At 36.1% G+C, this 20,028-nt stretch overlaps 1 protein-coding gene across 4 annotated transcripts in view; it reads left to right on the forward strand.

The window, feature by feature from the left end:
- eya2 (EYA transcriptional coactivator and phosphatase 2) overlaps positions 1-12,411 on the forward strand; it is a 40,665-nt gene extending 28,254 nt beyond the window's left edge. For all 4 annotated transcript variants that reach the window (XM_084128997.1, XM_084128999.1, XM_084128998.1 and 1 more), the window contains exons 11-16: positions 2,064-2,122; positions 3,118-3,278; positions 6,320-6,434; positions 10,035-10,156; positions 10,227-10,327; positions 11,561-12,411. In XM_084128997.1, the coding sequence (XP_083985123.1) occupies positions 2,064-2,122; positions 3,118-3,278; positions 6,320-6,434; positions 10,035-10,156; positions 10,227-10,327; positions 11,561-11,641 (639 nt within the window). In that variant the 3' untranslated portion in view covers positions 11,642-12,411. The remainder of the gene's footprint in view (positions 1-2,063; positions 2,123-3,117; positions 3,279-6,319; positions 6,435-10,034; positions 10,157-10,226; positions 10,328-11,560) is intronic.
- Positions 12,412-20,028: the final 7,617 nt, after the last annotated feature.

A 20,028-nucleotide genomic window follows, 5' to 3' on the forward strand; every position in this document is an offset into this window, starting at 1 on the left:
CGGTGGCCCCTGCTTTTAAAAAATCCTGGATCCATGACTGTCATTATATATGAAGAGTTCAGATGCAAAAGGTCAATAGGTCATTTTCATTGCCATTTAAGTGAAATTACTGAACTTAAATATACCAGCTTGATCAAAATGATCATTCTAGAAGAAAATTTCAGATGGCACTTAGAGGCTTTTGCATCTGAACTCTTCATATATATATATATATATATTTCACTACCATTACAAATTCAAAAGTTTGAGGTTGGTAAAAAAAAAAAAAAAACTGCTCACCAAGGCTGCATTTATTTGAATCAAAAAATACATTAAAACTGTAATATTGTCAAATATTATTGCAATCTAAAACAGATTATCTATGTGATTAAAGTTTCAAAATGTAATTTATTCCTGTGATCAAAGCTGAATTTTCAGCATCATTACTCCAGTCTTCAGTGTCACATGATCCTTCAGAAATCATTCTAATATGATGATTTGCTGCTCAAGAATTTCTGATCATTATCAATGTTGAAATACTTTTTACAATATTTTTGTGGAAAGCGAGATATATTTTCGGTTAGAAAGTTCGAAAGAACAGCATTTATGTGAAATCAAATCTTTTGTAGAATTATAAACATCAGTTGCTAAATTAAAGTAATAATTGAACCTGTATTTTGTGTTTATGATGCAAAATACAGGTTCATGGGTGGTAAGAAATATTTATGACTGGTAAACCTTCTCACACACACACACACACACACACACACTCACAAAAAAAGTAAATTGAGGATATTAAAGAGTTTGTTCAACAGTCCTGACAGTAAATGCAGAGTCAGTGTGTGAGAGAAAGACCTCAGTTTGCCCTCTGCATGAAGAAAGGAGGGATTAGATTCTTTCAAAGCTTTCGAGGAGGCGGTGCAAAAAATGACAACATTTGAGTGTTTAAGTAGGGGTGTGTGGCCAACACTGAAAAGAAGATTTGTCCCGGGGAGGAACAACAGCTCAGGGGTGGAGGGCACAGGTCTTAATCACAGCCCCTTCCCTCTTCTTCTGTTTTCCCTGGACTCGCCCTCAAATAGTCCAAGGAATCTTTCGGCATTCAAATCTGTTTGTCAGCTGGGGAACAGAGAGATGCCGCGGGCAAAACAACTGCAGCGCTTAGAAACACAGGCGGGATTGATGGCCTAACTTGCTCATTTAAAGCTTTAATTAATCAGAAAAAGTCTTGTAAGGAAGCAGAATAGTTCAATGGTGAAAAGCTAAATATTTAGGATGGGTGATTAATATCAGAGATAGGTGGTTGGAAAACAAATTTCATGCATGACCATAAATAATAAAATAGAAGAACGTAGAAGAAGGAATCCACCCGAACAACCAAAGAGCAATTGACTAAAAACAATCAAACAAGTATCATTTGGCTTATATTTCCAACAGAAAATGTAGTAGATGTGCGTAAAGTGAAAAAATCGAATTATTCATTTAATAAAAACTGAAGTCAGTGGGAGGTCCGCATTATGATATTAAACATGAGGCATATCTGTGAAAATATGAAAACAATAGGAGAGCATGAGCTTTAGTCAGTGCTAAAGGCTTAGTAATTGTTTTGCATTGATTAGCGTAATTCAGTTTGTAAGACTAAGCGAATCCAAATCTTTATCAAATTTACACGTGTTATGTATCGCTAAATCAACACGGAGAAGCACACTAATGATCTCAAGTAAAGAGCAGATGTTCATCTCATGCATCGACCAGCGTAATTCGTGTACACTGGCAGTCGTACGCGTGAACTCGGCCAAGACAACGGCTAATGCGCAGCGTTAATGAACGTACGATATCGGGTTTAGATGGCGAGGTTCTGTCTGCCATCTTTCTGATATTTTACCCTCCGGTGTTAAAGGCGCCTGGATGTCTTGCGTCAGTGGCCTGTTCCTGCTTTTCTGTTGTTCGCCTTTTTTAATATTTCAGTCTCGCTCAGCGTCGTTCCCCGAGGCTCGGCGGCGGGTGAACCTGTCTGTACACAGTACATCACTCCACTGAAACATATACACCTCATGCATATCTGCTTTCCCTTCATTTCCCAGGAATGTGACCAAGTTCACATCGATGATGTGGCCTCGGATGACAATGGGCAGGACTTGAGGTATGACTTTCCTTCATCTAGCCAAGTGAGCATTTCTAATAAAATCCATATTATGTGCCATAAAGGGATCCTTTTCTTCACATAATGCATGCTACTGACATGTTGAGTATTAAAGAGAATTTATCATGGTTTCTCAATTTCTGCTTCCAGACTCTTTATGATGGACATTAATCACACGTTTAACAGCATGTCCTCAGAATATTAAAGCACAGTCCTCTAGAAAATGAAATATCTGTCATTATTTACTAACCATCTTGTCCAAAACTTTTTTTTCAGTCTAATAATTTATTTACTATGAACTGGTGCTATATAAATATTCCATAAAGCTCCAAAAGTACAAAAATACTCAAAAAAACAATAAAAGCAGTCTATATGATTTAGTAAACATCTTTTATTTTAGTTTATTTTATAATCTTGTATAGATTTTTACTCAAAATATCATATTTCAATTTATTGATTTTTCTTTTTTTTTAATCTATTTATTTATGTCGTGTGAACTGATACAATATGAAAAAGCAGCAGGAATATTTTTCAAAAAGCTGCAAAAGTACAAAAACACTCTCCAAAAAAAATACTAAAATCAGTCTATATGATTTAGTGAACATGTTTTATTTAAAAAAACATTTTTTTTATTGATTTTAACTCAAAATATCCCATTCCTATATCCCAAATATTCTGTTTTTTTCTAATGCATTTTTTATTTATTTACTAAGAAATTATGCTATATGAAAAAGCATCAGGAATATTTCTTTCATTTTCTTTTTGTGAAATGACATGGTGAGTAAATAATGATAGAATTCTCATAATGCTGTGCTGACGTCCTGGTTATAAAACATTATAGTCTCTAATCCCAGTTTGGAGGCAGACCCTCGCCCTGGTTCCAGACAATTTACGATGGATATTAATCTCACTTTTAGGAGCATGTTAGGAGATATCATAATGTTTTGGTGTGTATAGCGGATGTAAGCTGAGCGTGTGTGTGTCTGGACTTGCAGCACGTATAACTTCGGCACAGACGGCTTCCAGAGTCCCGCAGGTGGAGGCACGCTCTGCTTGGGCTCAGGTGTTCACGGCGGGGTCGACTGGATGAGGAAGCTCGCCTTCCGCTACCGGCGGGTCAAAGAGATCTACAACACATACAAGAACAACGTAGGAGGTGAGAACAGCTCGGACTACGAGGGTAATCAGGGCCTGAAATGTCTATTCTAAAACAGATAGTTCCTCTTCTGAAACCTGATTGGCTGAAACACGTTGGAAGCCGTTGTAAAATAGCTGAAGTAGGACAAACACCTGTAACCGCACGTCAGCTGGTGTCTATGATAATGCATCAACTGCAAACACTGGACAGTCAGGCTAAAGATTATTACTAGGTGGAAAATTATAATAAAAAATAGTAAAAGAAGCAGTTGTAAGAATAATAATTTATATTATTAATTGTATTATTATGATATAATAATAATAATATAGTATATTGACAACATTAATCATATCAAGAAATAATAATATTATTGTTAATAATTCTTGCAGAAATCAATATAGTTCAATAGCCTTTTATTCTTAATGAGAGCAAAATTGTTAATATATTTAGTTTTAAATATGCTTATATAATATATTTAATATGTTTAATATTTAGTTCACTATTTATTAATTTAAAGATGAATATTCAAATGGTTTATCATTAAGGTAAAAAAAAATATATATTTTTTTATTGTGGATTTTCAGTTCTTTGAAATAACGGGAAAAAAATAATTGATGAAAGCATGGTAAAAAAAGTTTTCAATGCACTTTTAATGTGACCTTCATATAACAAAAATAAAAATGTATGAAATTTCTAATTTTAATAAAAAATAAATCAGTCAGTCAACGCCAGAACATAAAAGTGCCTGTAGTTTTATTGTACATGATTTATTGTACATTGGTGTTTTTCCTCATATTAAGGCCCTTTCACACCGGAAGCGTAACGAAAAAGCGAAATGAAAAAGCGAATAGTTCGCGTCAAAACCATTCACATCAGCCGCAACGCGAATTTGCGACGTCTGTGATGTTCAGAGCTTCAACATTCCAAAACTTTCGCGCCGACAGCTGAGAAAACATGGACACTTCATCATCATCATCATCATCCAGTGAAGACGAGCTTTTCATTTTATTTAAAAGACAGAAAAGAAGGTTTTGGGGAGTATGCTAATGTCCACTTTTAGTTTCCTTTTCCTCTCTCCTTTTTCTCACAGAGCTGTCCCTGAGGTTTTTCCAGTTTTTTTGCGTCTTCAACTAAACACAGTGCGTTTTGTAACGTCAATACACATTACATGTAACACACGAAGTAACAAGTTACAATCATTCGACTAGAAACTGTAGATATTAGGGATGTCAGGTTTTTTTGCCCTCGAGTCCGAGTCCGAGTCATTTGATTTTGAGTATCTGCCGATACCGAGTCCCGATCCGATACTTAATACATAAAAAAAGAATAAAGAAGGGCAAAAAAACAGATCCAGGATGTTCCTTTTTTTTTTTTTTTTTTTTTTTTTAACATTCAACAACTCTGTTAACAAACAGAGCACTTCTGTGAGGTAGCTTGAACAATCAAGTAATAATTAAATTCTTCACTTTTGGACTTAGTGCAACAGTAAATATTAAAAAGTCTAATATATAAACAAATCTCAACTTAAAATACCCGGCAGGCATAAACAAATAAAAAATAAAAGTGCCACAGTATTTGCAAAGCCAGTAATGTGCTTTTAGGAACTGCACTCCTAACTCTTACGCCAGTTTCACACTGCACTGTTAAAACAGAGCGTGCAACGCGTATTTTTTTCGCCGCCCATGTTAACAGATTAAACCAGGCTTTAGAGCATTCACACCGCACGCAGAGGTGGCGCGGCAGTGCGTAGCAGAGCAGAGCAGGAGTGCCGCGATCGTTTCGGCGCCGAGTCTATTTTTGCTGCGCCGCTTTTGCTGAATTAAAGTGACAATACATTGATCATGGCCAAAATACACCGCAGTTTTATCCAAAAAGTGCATTGATGATATCTATTGTGTTTTAAACAGTCAATCAAATGACCAACAGCAATTTAAAAAGAAAACAAATGTCCAAAAACAAACTTGTTGCCAGAACAATAAAAACAAAGATGAACCAAAAGTTATATGAAATTATTAATAAAATAAGCTTCTTGACAAGTCTTTTCTCTTAAATGTATTTGAAAACGAAAAAAAGCAATGCCAACTTATCCATTATAGAGTACTCTGTCTGTACACAACCCACGGTTCAGCCGCGCGTGACAAACGCTGCCAGTGTGAAAGCAAAACGTGCGTGTCCTGCTCCTGCTCACCATACGCACTGCTCCTGCGCTGCTTACACTCTAATAACGCGTGCAGTGTGAAACCGGCGTAACTCTGTGCCACCGCATAACTATAGATGTGTTAAATACATATATATCCGAGTCCTGATCGGGAGGTAACGTCCGATTCCGATCGAGTCTGAAAACACGTGATCGGGCCCGATTTCCAATCACATGATCGGATCGGGACATCCCTAGTAGATATCACACAAAGAATGTATAGTATACTAAAAGCAGCCCTAAATAGTCTCACTACATTTTGTTACATGTTCAAAGTAAACACAATCTCTGTCTCTATCTTTGACGATAATGGTGTTAGCTTTCAGTCCCAAATGTAGTTTAGCCTGCTAGCCTACACAGCACAGGACTATACAACGACTAAAACTATCACACAACACACTCACAGTCGTGATAACCAAGTTGGTTGTCAATGCTACGCCACACATTGTCTTTCAAATCATTGTCCTTGTAGTTTGTGATTGGCTGAAGCCTTTTCTGTCGCCGCAAAAGTAAAAAAAAATCGACATCGAAGTGAAAAAAATAAAAGTCGTTTTTTCGCCGCAGCACATTCGCGTTCGGTGTGGAAGCACTCATTACACAAACAGCTGATCAAAAAATAAAACCATCGCGCGAATTATTCGTACGTCAAAACCGTGTCCAGTGTGAAAGGACCTTAACTGTTGTTGTTTTATAAAAGCAGCGAGTCACTCAATACACTGATTTTATGTTCGACTTTGTCAAACAACCCTGTAAAATCACTGCAATTCATTGGTCATGAGACTTAGAAAATTCAATTTATTTTTAAGTATTAATGTTCTGTTTGATGTTCTGTTGGATCTTAAATTGCTTTTGTAAATGTTAGGTTTGCTGGGCAGTCCGAAGCGGGAAGAGTGGCTTCAGCTGAGGCGGGAGATGGAGGTTTTGACGGATCTGTGGCTGACTCAGGCACTGAAGGCCCTCGCTCTCATCAACTCCAGGTATAAACACCGCAGTTTGAGAAAGGAATAATCCAGGTGAAATAAACATGACATGTGCGTGCCGTAGAGTCTAAGAGCAGAAACTTTGAGAACTGTTTTTCACAGCATTCCACTGATACTGGATCTGGAATATTCTTTTAACAATAGACTTATTTTACAGCAACTTACAGCAGTTTTGTGTCACTCAAACATAACAGGCTTGGCAAGCGTAGCACCTTGACTCAACACGGAAGAAAGGTTAAGCTTTCCTTCATACAATGTAGTGACCAGAACCCGTCAAGCTTCAAAAAAGAACCAAAAATCATCATTAAAGTAGTCGATATTAGGGATGTGCCCGAAGCCATTCTATGGTGATGGAAGAAAAAATATGAGATAGGACAAAAAAATATATTTCAATGCTTTTGCATTCTCTCGCAATTGTATAGTTGGGTAATTATATTCGGTTCAGCTTGATTATCCATACATCGTTTTTTTTAGAAAAAAACAAATGCGAGTATCAAATATGATCATCAGGCTTCTGAGGAAGTTTTATTGTTCATCTCTCAATCATCATTGTGCATTGCATTATACGTTTTAAAATATAGAGCTTTGATCATAAAACTAAGCATTTAAATATCAATTACTAAGACATATTATAGGCAGATATAGAGTGATGACTGATATTATTATCATTTTATGTAAGCATCAGGGAGCCTCTATCAATATGTGGGGTATTGAAATTGTTTTCAAATGCACACTCACTTTTTACTTTCAGTTTTGCATTCGCGATCACACGCACTCTGTGTTTAGGGAGCGCCGGTTCTGACCACACGTTACAAGATAAGATATTTGTCAATGACGCTCAGGATCTGTTGCTCACCAAATCCCCCGCCATCATCCTGTCAGTCATCTCTCCTTAAGCCTTGATTATACTTTTGCCAAGCCTCCGCTTTACTGCGCTCTCCTCCCCAAACTCCCCAAACAACACTCGTGACAGTGGCTGCGTCCGAAATGGCTTACTCTCTTGAGTAGGTACTTATTTTGAATAAGTAATTACTTCACGACCACTAAAAAGCATGTTTTGTGTAATCTAGACGTACTACATTCACCATGCTGTCATTATCACGTGACCTTCCAGCATCAGTTGTGCCGCTTTACCGCCATTTCACAAAACAAGTCCTCTCCTGTGGCCTCATGGGATAGTAAAGTGTCCATCATATGCACACTTCAGAATCTCACCAGAACTAGTAGGTCATCCGGGTACTTTTTTCCTCCTCGTTTATGAGTACTGTGAATTCAGACATATTACTTTTGTGACTTGCTGTTTTTAGCCTGTTATATAGAAGGGAAGTCTGTGATTTCGGATGCAGCCATTGTTTGTTTTTATTACACTTGACTTCACCAAACCCACACTACCAAAGAATCGTGTAAAACAGTAAACCTTGAGATTATTCCATGTGGCATTACAACAAAATATATAGAAATGAGAACATGAGTATAAAACTTAATTAGACAACAATTTACTAATTTAATGAAACGTTTTTTATTCAATTTCATGAAAATGTTTATTAAACATGGACCTTTATTTTCCTTAAAAAGGCGTATTTCTGCTGGTGTAGGCTCATTTTGTAAATGTAATCAGTTCATTTAGACAAGCACAAACTGTGTGCATGTAAGATGCCGATACAGACGGACCTGCTCGGCCAGAATCGCCTCGAAGTCGAGCATCTTTGGAAGCGGAGCCGCGCGCAAAGTTACAAAAAACTGCCATACATACACACCACCACGCAAAATGGCGTCTCAACACACACGACCGCCCGCACCGTGATGACGTAATTTTTGTGGGGAGGCGGCGAGTATAAACCAAGCTTTACTCTCGTCACGTGACATGTGAAATCTGATGTACTGTAATGTAACCAAATACCACAGCAAGCCTAACCATGTCCCTTCAGGGGCTCCGTAGAATGCGTTATTCATTTTCCGTGCCTGTCCGAATTCGTATAGGTTTCGGCTGCATCCTTAGAAATTTTCCCCTTCATCAAAGCTCTAAATTTGTATATTTTTACAGTGAAATTCCTTTGTAGAATTCCAGATCAACGTTTTGATTTGTGGTTGCACCAGTGCTCCTTTAAGGGTGTATTCACACCAGGACAGTCCGCTAGTTCACTTGCTTTAGTCCGGACCAAATACAAATACAATGTAGATTTTTTTAGTTTGGTGCGGTTCGCTTTCACACTGCCGTTTTTGCAAGTGAACCAAAATTTGTAAACAAAACCACACGTGTGCTAAGGTCATCCATTCATTGGACAGGAATTGGATCCGGACCGAGAGCACCTCTTCATCTGGGTCTCGGTACGGTGGTTCGGTCTGCGATCGCTGTATTCACACCTGCCCAAAAGATCCGCACCAAGGGGGGAAACGAACTTGAGTTCGATACAATCGAACCAAACAAGACAGGTGTGAATACACACAAGGGCGTTTTCCCACCTGAAAGTCCGCACCAAAGTTCATGTTTTGATCCATTTTATACATTCGGTTAGTTTTGGTTTGGTTTCACATTGCAATTATGCGAGCGCATTAACGAACTTTACATGACGTACTTGCATCATCTGTCGGCATCATCTATGTGGGCTGCATCTTGACATTGATTGGTTTGTAAACGGACGTGCGTCTGACGTCAGCGTGTTGTCAATTCGGCGGGGAACTTTGACAAGAATGAATGAACAGACGCATATCGTTCCCACTATACTGTTATTATTACGGCATTACTCCCTGCAGCTCCAGCTATACTCAAGGCTAGTTCAAATTCGCCAAATGAACGTCCTCGTCGTGCGAACATTTTACCGTCGCCGGCAGGAAAGGAGGAGAAGACTCAAGCAATCCTGCGGAAACCACCGGAACTTCCTGTAAATGTTCTGAAAGTCCGAACCATACAGAAAATGCGTTCACACTAGAAACGAACCAGACCTTTGCTCAGTTTGATCCGGACCGAGACTACCTCTGTGGAAGTAAAAAAATGACAAATGTTTTTGAAACAAAAAAAATATGCATTGCATTAACCCTGCTTGCATTTTAATGCATTGTATTTTCAGGGCTTGCATTTTTATGGACTGAAATTCAACATGGTTGTATATTTAAGCTGTGAATATTTCAATTCAAAACATTTCACTCACATTCTCATTATTAAAAATTCAATAATCCATATTCACCTTTCAGATTTTACTTCCAAAATGTTCATTCTGTTTAAAAATACAACCTATAATATTCAACTGAATTTTCGGTCCATTTTATTTCGCTTTACAAATTCACTTCCACAAATTCAGTGGTTCAAATTCGACAGAAAATTCAACATTTGACATCTGGGAACGGCAGGAATATCAGTAGATTGCCGATTGATGATCTCTATATATGAAATATAAGTGAAATCTGAAAGGTTAATATGTCATTATTTTACTTCCATATACCTCTTTTCGTCTGACCAAATTTCGTCTGTTTGGTCCGAGGTTTCACACCTGTAATTTTGATTCGGATCAAACTGAAAAGTCAGAAAATCCGGACCAAACTAGACAGGTGTGAATACACCCTAAGACTAATTTTTCAAACACCCGTTTCCTTTCTCAGACCAAACTGTGTGAACGTGATGGTCACCACCACACAGCTGATTCCAGCTCTCTCTAAAGTGCTTCTCTACGGCCTGGGAGGAGCGTTCCCCATCGAGAACATCTACAGCGCCACCAAAACAGGTTCGCTGCCTCTTTCACACAGCTTTCCTGATCTAGGAACAGAATTGTTGACGTGTTGTGCCTGTTCCAGGTAAGGAAAGCTGCTTCGAGCGCGTGACTCAGAGGTTCGGCCGGCGAGCCGTGTACGTGGTCGTAGGAGACGGTGTCGAGGAGGAGACGGTCGCCAAGAAGGTATGAAGGAATCATGCTGTTTTTCATGCAATTATTTTTATTATGGTTCTTGTAAAAGGCCTTTTAGTATAATTCAGTTCGTGGTTCACGTGGTGAAATCTTTACGGATTTTTATAAAGTAAACATAAGAATAACTTTCATATTGTTAGTAATATTTCAAGATGAACACTTACTGGACTGAAGCAACTTGATTATCCATACCTCATTTTTTTAGAAAAAACAAATGTATCAAATATGATCATCAGGCTTTTGAGGAAGGTTTAGTTGTTCATCTCTCAATCATCATTATGTTTTTAAAACTACAGAGCTTTGATCATAAAACTAAGCATTTAAATGTCATCTTACTAAGGTATATTATTGGCAGATATAGAGTGACAACTGATAGTTATATCATGTTATGTACGCATGTAGTTTGTTATAGTGTTATAAAGATCTCACTGATTTACATTACAAGCATCAGAATTCCATACTTTATGACTCATAAACATCAACATCTGCACCAAATTGCATGTTTTTGCTCAGTTTGGACCTCGAGTTTGAGCTCCATATTTTCACTATATCAGACTATCTGTGACCCTGGACCACAAAACCAGTCACGAGTCGCACGGGTATATTTGTGGCAATAGCCAACAATACATAGTATGGGTCAAAATTATCAATTTTTCTTTTATGCCAAAAATCATTAGGATATTAAGTAAAGATCATGTTCCATGAAGATATTTCCTACCATAAATATATAAAAAACATTTATTTTTGTGAGTGAATGCAGCACAATCGCCAACATAAATGCACAACTTTAAAGGAGATTTTCTCAATGTTTAGATTTTTTTGCACCCTCAGATTCCAGATTTTCAATAGTTGTATCTCGGCCGAACATTGTCCTATCATAACAAACCATACGTCAATGGAAAGCTTATTTATACAGCTTACAGATGATGTATAAATCTCAATGTCCAGAAATGTACCCTTGTGACTGGTTTTGTGGTCCAGGGTCACATATGAGCCTGATGCATAAAATATGATACTCAACAAAAACATTTAAAATTGTGTCTAAAGGTCCAATAAATCTAATAATTTCACAAAATAAGATATTTCTGACAAATATTTCAACTACCATTATATGTTTTGGTATATATATATATATATATATATATATATATATATATATATATATATATATATATGAATGAATTAAAATGAATTTGAACTTGGTTACTTTGTGTTGTCCTGCAGAAGAACATGCCGTTCTGGCGAGTGACGTGCCGGGCGGATCTGGAGGCGTTGAGTCATGCACTTGAGCTGGATTACCTCTAGAGGACAGCATCTGCTCCTCAGCCTCACACATGTGCGTCCACAGGAGTCACATGACCCAGACAAGAACTGCAGGACCAATCAGCAGGGAGCAGCAATCTTACTGGAAATATTTGCTTCAAATCAATCCAAGAAAAACACTTTTGTCTCTTTCTTGCTCTCCACCCGAGAGGCTCAGTTCTTTCATTCACTTTCCTTTTCTTTACAACAGCACTGCACTGAAAACCAAGCCCCATTTATAAAGATTTATGTCTGTGTTCGGAATTACATTATTATCATACCACTCATACTACTTCTGCAGTATGCAGAATTAAGCAAAATTAAGAAACATGCTATTGTACTAAAATTGCAGAAAAACTAACCCTCACTTTTTTATATGACTGAACTTAAGTACTTCATATCCACTTGTTTGAATTGAAAAAACTCTGAAGCGATTTAAAAGTGAACTAATCATCAAATCAGCGAAAATATTGTAGCACAGTATAATGCTAAACTGGTACTAAAAGAAATGACATTATTAACTTATGAATTTCAGTTTCTGTCTTCTTTTCTTCTTGTGTCTGTGGAACATCATGTGGTTTGTTACTGGATGTATATTTGTTTCATGTTTCTTGTACTTTGCTGACGTTGATATATTACTGTATGTGCCGCTGATCCTCTGACCTGCATGTGCTCTTCACAACACCTGTTCTGTTCGCTATGATTTGTATATAAGGTTTTATTGTTGATTATTTCTGGGCTTATTATAATAGAATAAAGGTAAATTAATTCATTCTTAAGTCTCCTTTTTTTTTAAAGCTGCTTTTGCCTGGAAAATTGTTAATTAATTTTTTAAGGACATCATTTTAATATGCTGATTTGCTGCTCAAGAAACATTTCTTATTATTATTATTTTTTACACACACACATACACAACTGTTGTCAACATTGATATTAATTAGAAATGTTTCTTGAGCAGTAAATCATCATATTAGAATGATTTCTGAAGGATCATGTGACACTGAAGACTGGAGTAATGATGCTGAAAATTCAGCTTTGATCACAGGAATAAATTACACTTTACTATATATTCACATAGAAAACAGCTGTTTTAAATTGTAAAAATATTTCACAATATTTTTTAAAACATTTAAATCTTACCAATTTAAAACTTTTGAACGGTATATATACACTAGTTATGTGTTTATATATATATATATATATTCTTTTTTTACAATATATATATATGTTACCGGCAAAGTGTGTAATCCGGCATTCTATAGAATGCCTAGGTAATGTATAGAATTAGGTAATGTATTTTTATACAATACCGGGATTTCACACTTTGAAAATATATATATATACATATATATATATATATATATATACATATATATGTGTATGTATGTATGTGTATATATATATATATATATATATATATATATATATATATACTTATAAAGAATTATTTGTATAATACACCTGTATTATCGGTCACTGTCAAATACACTCGTATAGTCTGATAACTGAAGGATCAGGACAGGAGTGTCAATGAACTGCAACATTACGAGCTTTGCTGCCCTCTGCTGGAACACTACCTCAATTAACTTCTCTTAAATAACACATTTTTACATCTAGTTTATTTGTACAAGAACCTTTTTTTCATGGCCCTTGACACTTTTACCAACAGTCTGCACATGTTGTTGTCATTGCAACTTTGCACCTTGAGTCTATGCAACATTACAACATGTAAAGAGACAAACTGAATACAATCTGCCCTAGATCAGTGTGGTTGTGTATTCAACACTTATTTGATCAGGTTCTGTTGACAGATCATAATGCTCGTAAAGGAATGTTTGGATGAGTTTCTCCAGAGCTCGGCGGCCGTTTGATTAAAGCTACAACCCTGTTGTGCCCTTGAGTGGGTTTGATCTGAGAGCAAATGTCAATGACACACAAGTTTGTTTTTCAGATGAAGGTGTAGCAGAGAGGTTATTCTGTTCTGGCCCATCACCATCATCCTATCATGATTCAATCCCGTAATTTGCTGTGTAATGTCTGGCTTGAGTAACATCTCGCTCTGTAGAATAAAAATCGCATAAAACAAACCTGAAAGACAAAAACAAAAACATCAGATGAAGACGAGATGAAAGAGAGACTTCATCCTTTTCTCAATCTAAGACATGTCAAAAAAACAAACATTAAATGGTCATTTAAATACACTGCTTGTTTGTTTATTTGTTTTGGCATCGCTGTTATTATAATAAACAAATGTGAATGTCAGGGTTTAGATCATGAACTTCAGAGACCACAGTTAGATCAATCTGGCAATGGATTTAAACCACTTACACGTGTTCGTTAAAATCAATATTAACTTTGAACATTTGATTATTTACATTTGCAAAGGTCTCTTCACCTTGTTAAAATAACAAACAAAGATTAATCCAATTTTTTTTTCTTTTAAAATTGCCTGAAAAGTCTTTTGAGAACAAAAATTTGGATAAGGACTTTAGTACATCATTTTGTTTGTTCTATAGCATTTTGAATTTTAATATAAATACATGTGCTTTTCAATTTAATTATAATATAAATGATAATTATAATAAAAAATAATTATATTATAAAATAAAACTATAATTAAATAAAATATAACTGAATAAAATATATTAAATATGTGAATAATAATGCTAAAATTATTATTATTGGAATGGAAATGGAATGGAAATTATTTTATTTGAAACAGGGACAATGCACAAATAAACATTAAACTTGTTAAACAAGAGAATATGTCTTGGGCCAGGTTATAGCAACAATTGCTAATTTCCACCTGTATTATTATTATTATTATTATTATTATAAAATAATATTGAATAATATTAAAATCAATTGTATAATAATATAAAATATATAATAAATAATTGTTGATATTAATATTTTAAAATAATTACAATGCAAATTAGTTATTGTAATAAAATAATAATAATAGAATAAAATAAAAAAAATACATTTTGTCATATATAATTATAATATTTTTATAATTATATATTTTTTATATTATTATTTAATGCATATTTTTGTATAAATATACAAAAGCTGTAATACAATTATAGAAATCATTTAAATTGTATGCAATTGTAAATATAAATAAATAAAATGTCAAGTGTTTGAGGTTTTCAGGCAGATTTCATTTTAGTAAACTTTTAGAATGAATTACTAAAACATTTATTATCCAAATTATTATTTTTAACAGCCAAGTAACACCAGAAATGTGTTGCTAAACATGTTCTTCATAATCTTTTCTTAATTTTTTTCATGCATTAAAATGCATTATTTGCAGAGCCTGAACATCCATTATGAAATCAGAAACAGCGTTTCACCGCACACCGACCTTAACCTGTTTATTTGTCCCAGTGTCCACTAATAATAATGGGGGCTCAGTTTTGCCATGAAGCACATCATGCAAAGATCCCGTAATCAAAAAAGCAGTCACACACACTCAACCCTGCTGTTGACTCTTGAGTTATTTGTCATCCAGCATTCAGCATAACAAGTTTATGGCTACAAAGTCTACTATGTTCCAGAGTCCAGGCCGAAAGGGGTTCTTCCAGCGGGAGAAACCAGTAAGAGACTGTGACCTTGAGCAGCCGCTGATTACGCGGACACACGCCATCAACATGTACCAGCAACGAGTTCACTCACTCCAGTGCCCTTGATGCCCTCGATGCCCTCGCTGGACATGACTGACATGTACATGATATAACACTTATCATCTGACACACACGCACATTCACTTCAGGCTCTTTTGGCGACATAATAACTTCATCAGCATGACTATAGCCTAGACTGTACAGTGCCGATATTCAGATTAGACTTTTCAATACTCACCTAAACTTGGATTCCCTCACAAATCTTTTGTCACAATTTGCCTTTTTATTCAAATTACTGCACTGCACGAAAGATGCTGAATTTAGAATGTAAAGTACGTACATATAGATTATGGTAGTAGGCTATTTACTGTACAAACAGAATCAAGTCAAGTCAAGTCAAGTTTATTTATATAGTGCTTTTCACAATACAGATTGTATCAAAGCAGCTTCACAGTATTAAATTAAAATAATACATCAATGCTTGTTTCTAGTGGAAAATGTCCACGTTTGGTAATGCTGATCAATAGTATTGTTGATTGATTAATTAAATTAAATATCCCAAATATCCCCAAATGAATGTGAATGAATTTGAATGTGATCAAATGAATCGTTACTGGAAAAAAGGGAATTATGAAAACACAAAAGTGCTAAACTTAATTAAAATAAATAAATAAATAATATTGTTATAAAATAATGTCAGAATGAATAGTATTAGGCTTTCTTTTCTATATGCAATACATTTCCCACTACATAAAGAAATTTTGAATTATGTTTGACTTAGTTGTCTTTTTGTTTCTTGTATTTCACTGCGGTTTAGTTTAGTTTTCTTGGGTACTTATTTGTTAGCTATGATTTACACCCGTGTCTCCTTTAGTTGCCTGTGTTAAGGCCACAAATCCGGACGTCGTTAATACGTTAACGTTCACACACTGTACTATTATTTATGCGAGTGACAACCGTGTTCTTACCGAACTCACACAACCGGACTAGACTACTTTACTTAACTCACCTAAACTTGGATGCCCTTACAAAGCTTTGTCACATATTGTCATTTCACTCAAATTACTGCAATGCACCAAAGATACTTGATTTAAATTGTAAGTATTTATAGACTATTTGCCGTTAAGTCATGAGAATCAAATGAGAATCATTAAAGCAAAAATGGGAATTATATATTAAAAAAAGTACTAAATTGTTATGAAATCAGTGGCTAAAATGTCTCATATACTGCAGTATTTTTTGTATATGTGCATCATTGCTAATTAAAACAAATTAATAAATAATATTGCCAGAAAAACTACTTTATGTAACACTAATAGCCTACTTTATAGTCTTAAGCTTTCTTTTCTTTGGGCAATAAATATTTCCTATTGTGTAAAGAAAGATTTACATAATTATTTTTTCCTTGTTTTGTTTTTGTAATATTCATTAGTGACATAGATTTCACAGATTTCATAAGTGGCATGGTGAACTCGGGAGAGAGAGGTGAGCGAGATGCTGGCAGAGGTCACACAGTGCACATTCCCGGCCGATGGTGATTCACTGTGAGGTTGTGTTTGCTGGAGTTCAACACACAGAACACAGACACTCGCCTGAACCCGAGCACTGGCGTTCATCCAGCAGAACACCAGCGCTGAACACTAACACACACACACACACACACACCTGCTGCTGAAACACAGAGAGAGCTACAGCTTCTACTCAGACAGTCACTTAAAGGGATGGTTCGGAGTAAAATCAACCTAGGGTCCTTTGCACCATGACCTCAAGTCAAACCGCCCCCAGAAGCTTTTTTTCCCTTGGTCGAACATTATTAAAGTTAGAGCTTATTTAGAGATATCAGCCGGATGGGTTAGTGCAGGCACTAATGGATCCAAGGCTGCATCTGGTAAATTACCCCACTAATAATGCCCAGAATGATACCAAACTTCTACAGTCGTACAAATAGGTTCTGTACTCCTAAAACGAGGCATTGGAAAGTTTGTAAGTACATCAGGAGTTTATTTAAATAACACTTGCCTGACGGCTCATGCTACCGCTAACCCGGACGTCACTTTGGGGGTTGGTGGGGGGGAGTTTGGCTCGAGGTCATGGTGCAAAGGACCCTAGGTTGATTTTACTCTGAACCATCCCTTTAATGCATTTTTACTGATCAGACAAATGACCAGACACTTACATTTAAATGTATGCATTTATCCAAAGTGCCTTAAATAAAGAGGAACAAAAGCTAAAGACACCGTTTGAGATGCATACAAGATGCAACTAGGACAAATGTAAATGCATTTAGTTTCTCCAAAGAAAAAGAGAAAATCTAACAACAATCCAATCGATCAAAATCAACAAGTTCTGGTTTAATCGTCTGGCAGGCGATTCAATGGAGCTGCACGATTAATCCTTAAAAAATTGCGATCTTGAATCAAACAGCCACATGATCTCATTCATAAATGACAAGGATTCGGCTGTGTCTATTAAAGGTAGGGTAGGCAATTTGTTTTATAAACACTTTTTGTAATACTGGTTGAAATTCTCTTCACGTCCTGATAGCAATCAACAATAGAAGCGGACTGGAGAAAGCATTGAAAGCGACCGAGAGCGTCAAAAGGTTGGGCAGTTCTCGACTTCATGCAAATATCAAGCGAATAACGCAGTCGGTAGCCAATTACTGTAAACTTCGGGATGTGACGTCTGTCTTGAGAGTTTAAACATATGCAAATTGTGCCGGAGTTTATGCTGGATTAGTGCGTAAATCATTTTGTTTACAAATTAGACGCTTTCCAGAGGGGTATTGCACAAAAGCAAGATAAGGGATTAAGCTGGGATTTTCCAGTTATCCTGGCTGAATTTAGCCCTGACTCGGTTGCATGAAGGGAGGCTAAATTAATCTACATTAAGTTACTATGGAGATTTACACTTTGCAGCTAGCCTGCTCCGGAGCAGGCTAACAACCAGGCTAAGATTAATCCTAGTGATTTATCGGCTAGTTCCTCCCTAAATCCTACTAGATATTGTGTTTTAGTCACTTCATGGTCCTGCATTAAATACTAGATATACTGTCATTCATCTAAGTATGCGTACTGTTATTTTAGTTATTATTGAAAACTGCTGTTCATTTCACTGTCAGAGGTTTGATGAATATATATATTATTCGAGATTTAAAGCGTTTATTGTCATACACCTAGTGAGGAAAGCAGATTTTCCTGAGCAATTATTACTTTGCTGTCCACAATGAATGCCAACACAGTGCAAAATAACTATACTATACAATATGAGAAATAGAATATAGACTAAATATCTATATATGCAAGTATAGAGTAGAAATGTACTGTTGAATGAGAAAAAATTATCAATATATTATATTTTATTGCAGTTGATGAGATACAGTGCTATGCATAAGTTTAGACACCCATGCTAAAGTTGACTAAAAAGAGGAATAAAAAAATCATCTTTTGGAAATTGAACTTAATGCCTTAACTAAAGAAATTAGGAAACATCCAACATTTAAGGACACCAATTTTCTTTGTGAATGAATAATGTATCGTAAATAAATAAATGTTCTTCTTTAAAATACATGGTGCATAAGTCTGGACACCCCTATGTTAAAATCCCACAGAGGCAGGCAGATTTTTATTTTTTAAAGGCCAGTTACTTCATGGATCCAGGATACTATGCATCCTGATAAAGTTCCCTTGGCCTTTGGAATTAAAATAGCCCCACATCATCACATAGCCTTCACCATACCTAGAGATTGGCATGATTTTATTTCAGTTAGCCTAATAGCTGGTTTGATTTGCATTGAGAGATGATCTTATGGAAAGTACTCCATGCCAATCTCTAGGTATGGTGAAGGCTATGTGATGATGTGGGGCTATTTTAATTCCAAAGGCCAAGGGACCTTCGGCCTCCTGAAATCACGATTTCAGTGCCTGCACCACCTGAGGGTCTCCCCAGACAGAGCATGTGACGTGAATGTTGCCTGCACAGTGCTGCACAATATTGCCAGCCTAAGAAAAGAAAGGGCTCCCACAGTTGCTTTGGATGTTGATTGGGACAATGCTGCCATATTCCCAGATAACAGAAATGGAAGACTTTTTAGAGAACAATGCATTGCAAATTATTTCAGTTAATTTAGTTTTGATTTAGCCCATCCCTTAATAAAGGAGGCTATATAACTTTTTCATGTGTACATGCATTTTATTTGGCATCGGTAGCACACACTGTGGTTATCTTCCCAAATTCTAGTTCCACTTCACTGGATCAATAACTATAAAGTGTACTTGACATTCATAAAAAAAGTTACAAGACCACAATGGTTTTGGGATAATTTTCTTTTATTATTTTGCTGTTATCACTTGTCAGCTTGGAGCTTTGGAGAGAAAAAAATATGATGATTAATACATTGTGTTAGCACTGGTTATTATTTGGACTACTTACGCATTCAGTCGGTCCGCTATTGTTTGCCATGCATTCTCTCTTTGCTTTATAACAGCAGCTGTATTGCCTTTTTTACATATTATATGTTTCATTTCTTCATACGTTTCCATAAGAAGCTGTTGCTCATTAGGCGAAAAGTATGCCGCACGGGTTTTGTCCATTTTTGCATCGGTGATTCTGTGATCGATTTCGTTATCTTTTTAAGAATGCCGTGAACGTGCATTTATCCAAACTATATACACCTGGCTTGACATATCCGCGCGTTCTCATCCTGGCTCAGCAAACGTGCAACGGATTAAGTCAGGATGCACTGATTAAACTAGGTCAAGCCGC

Source organism: Abramis brama (assembly GCF_963993115.1).
Source record: "Abramis brama genome assembly, chromosome: 11".
In the NCBI taxonomy this organism is placed as follows: domain Eukaryota; kingdom Metazoa; phylum Chordata; class Actinopteri; order Cypriniformes; family Leuciscidae; genus Abramis; species Abramis brama.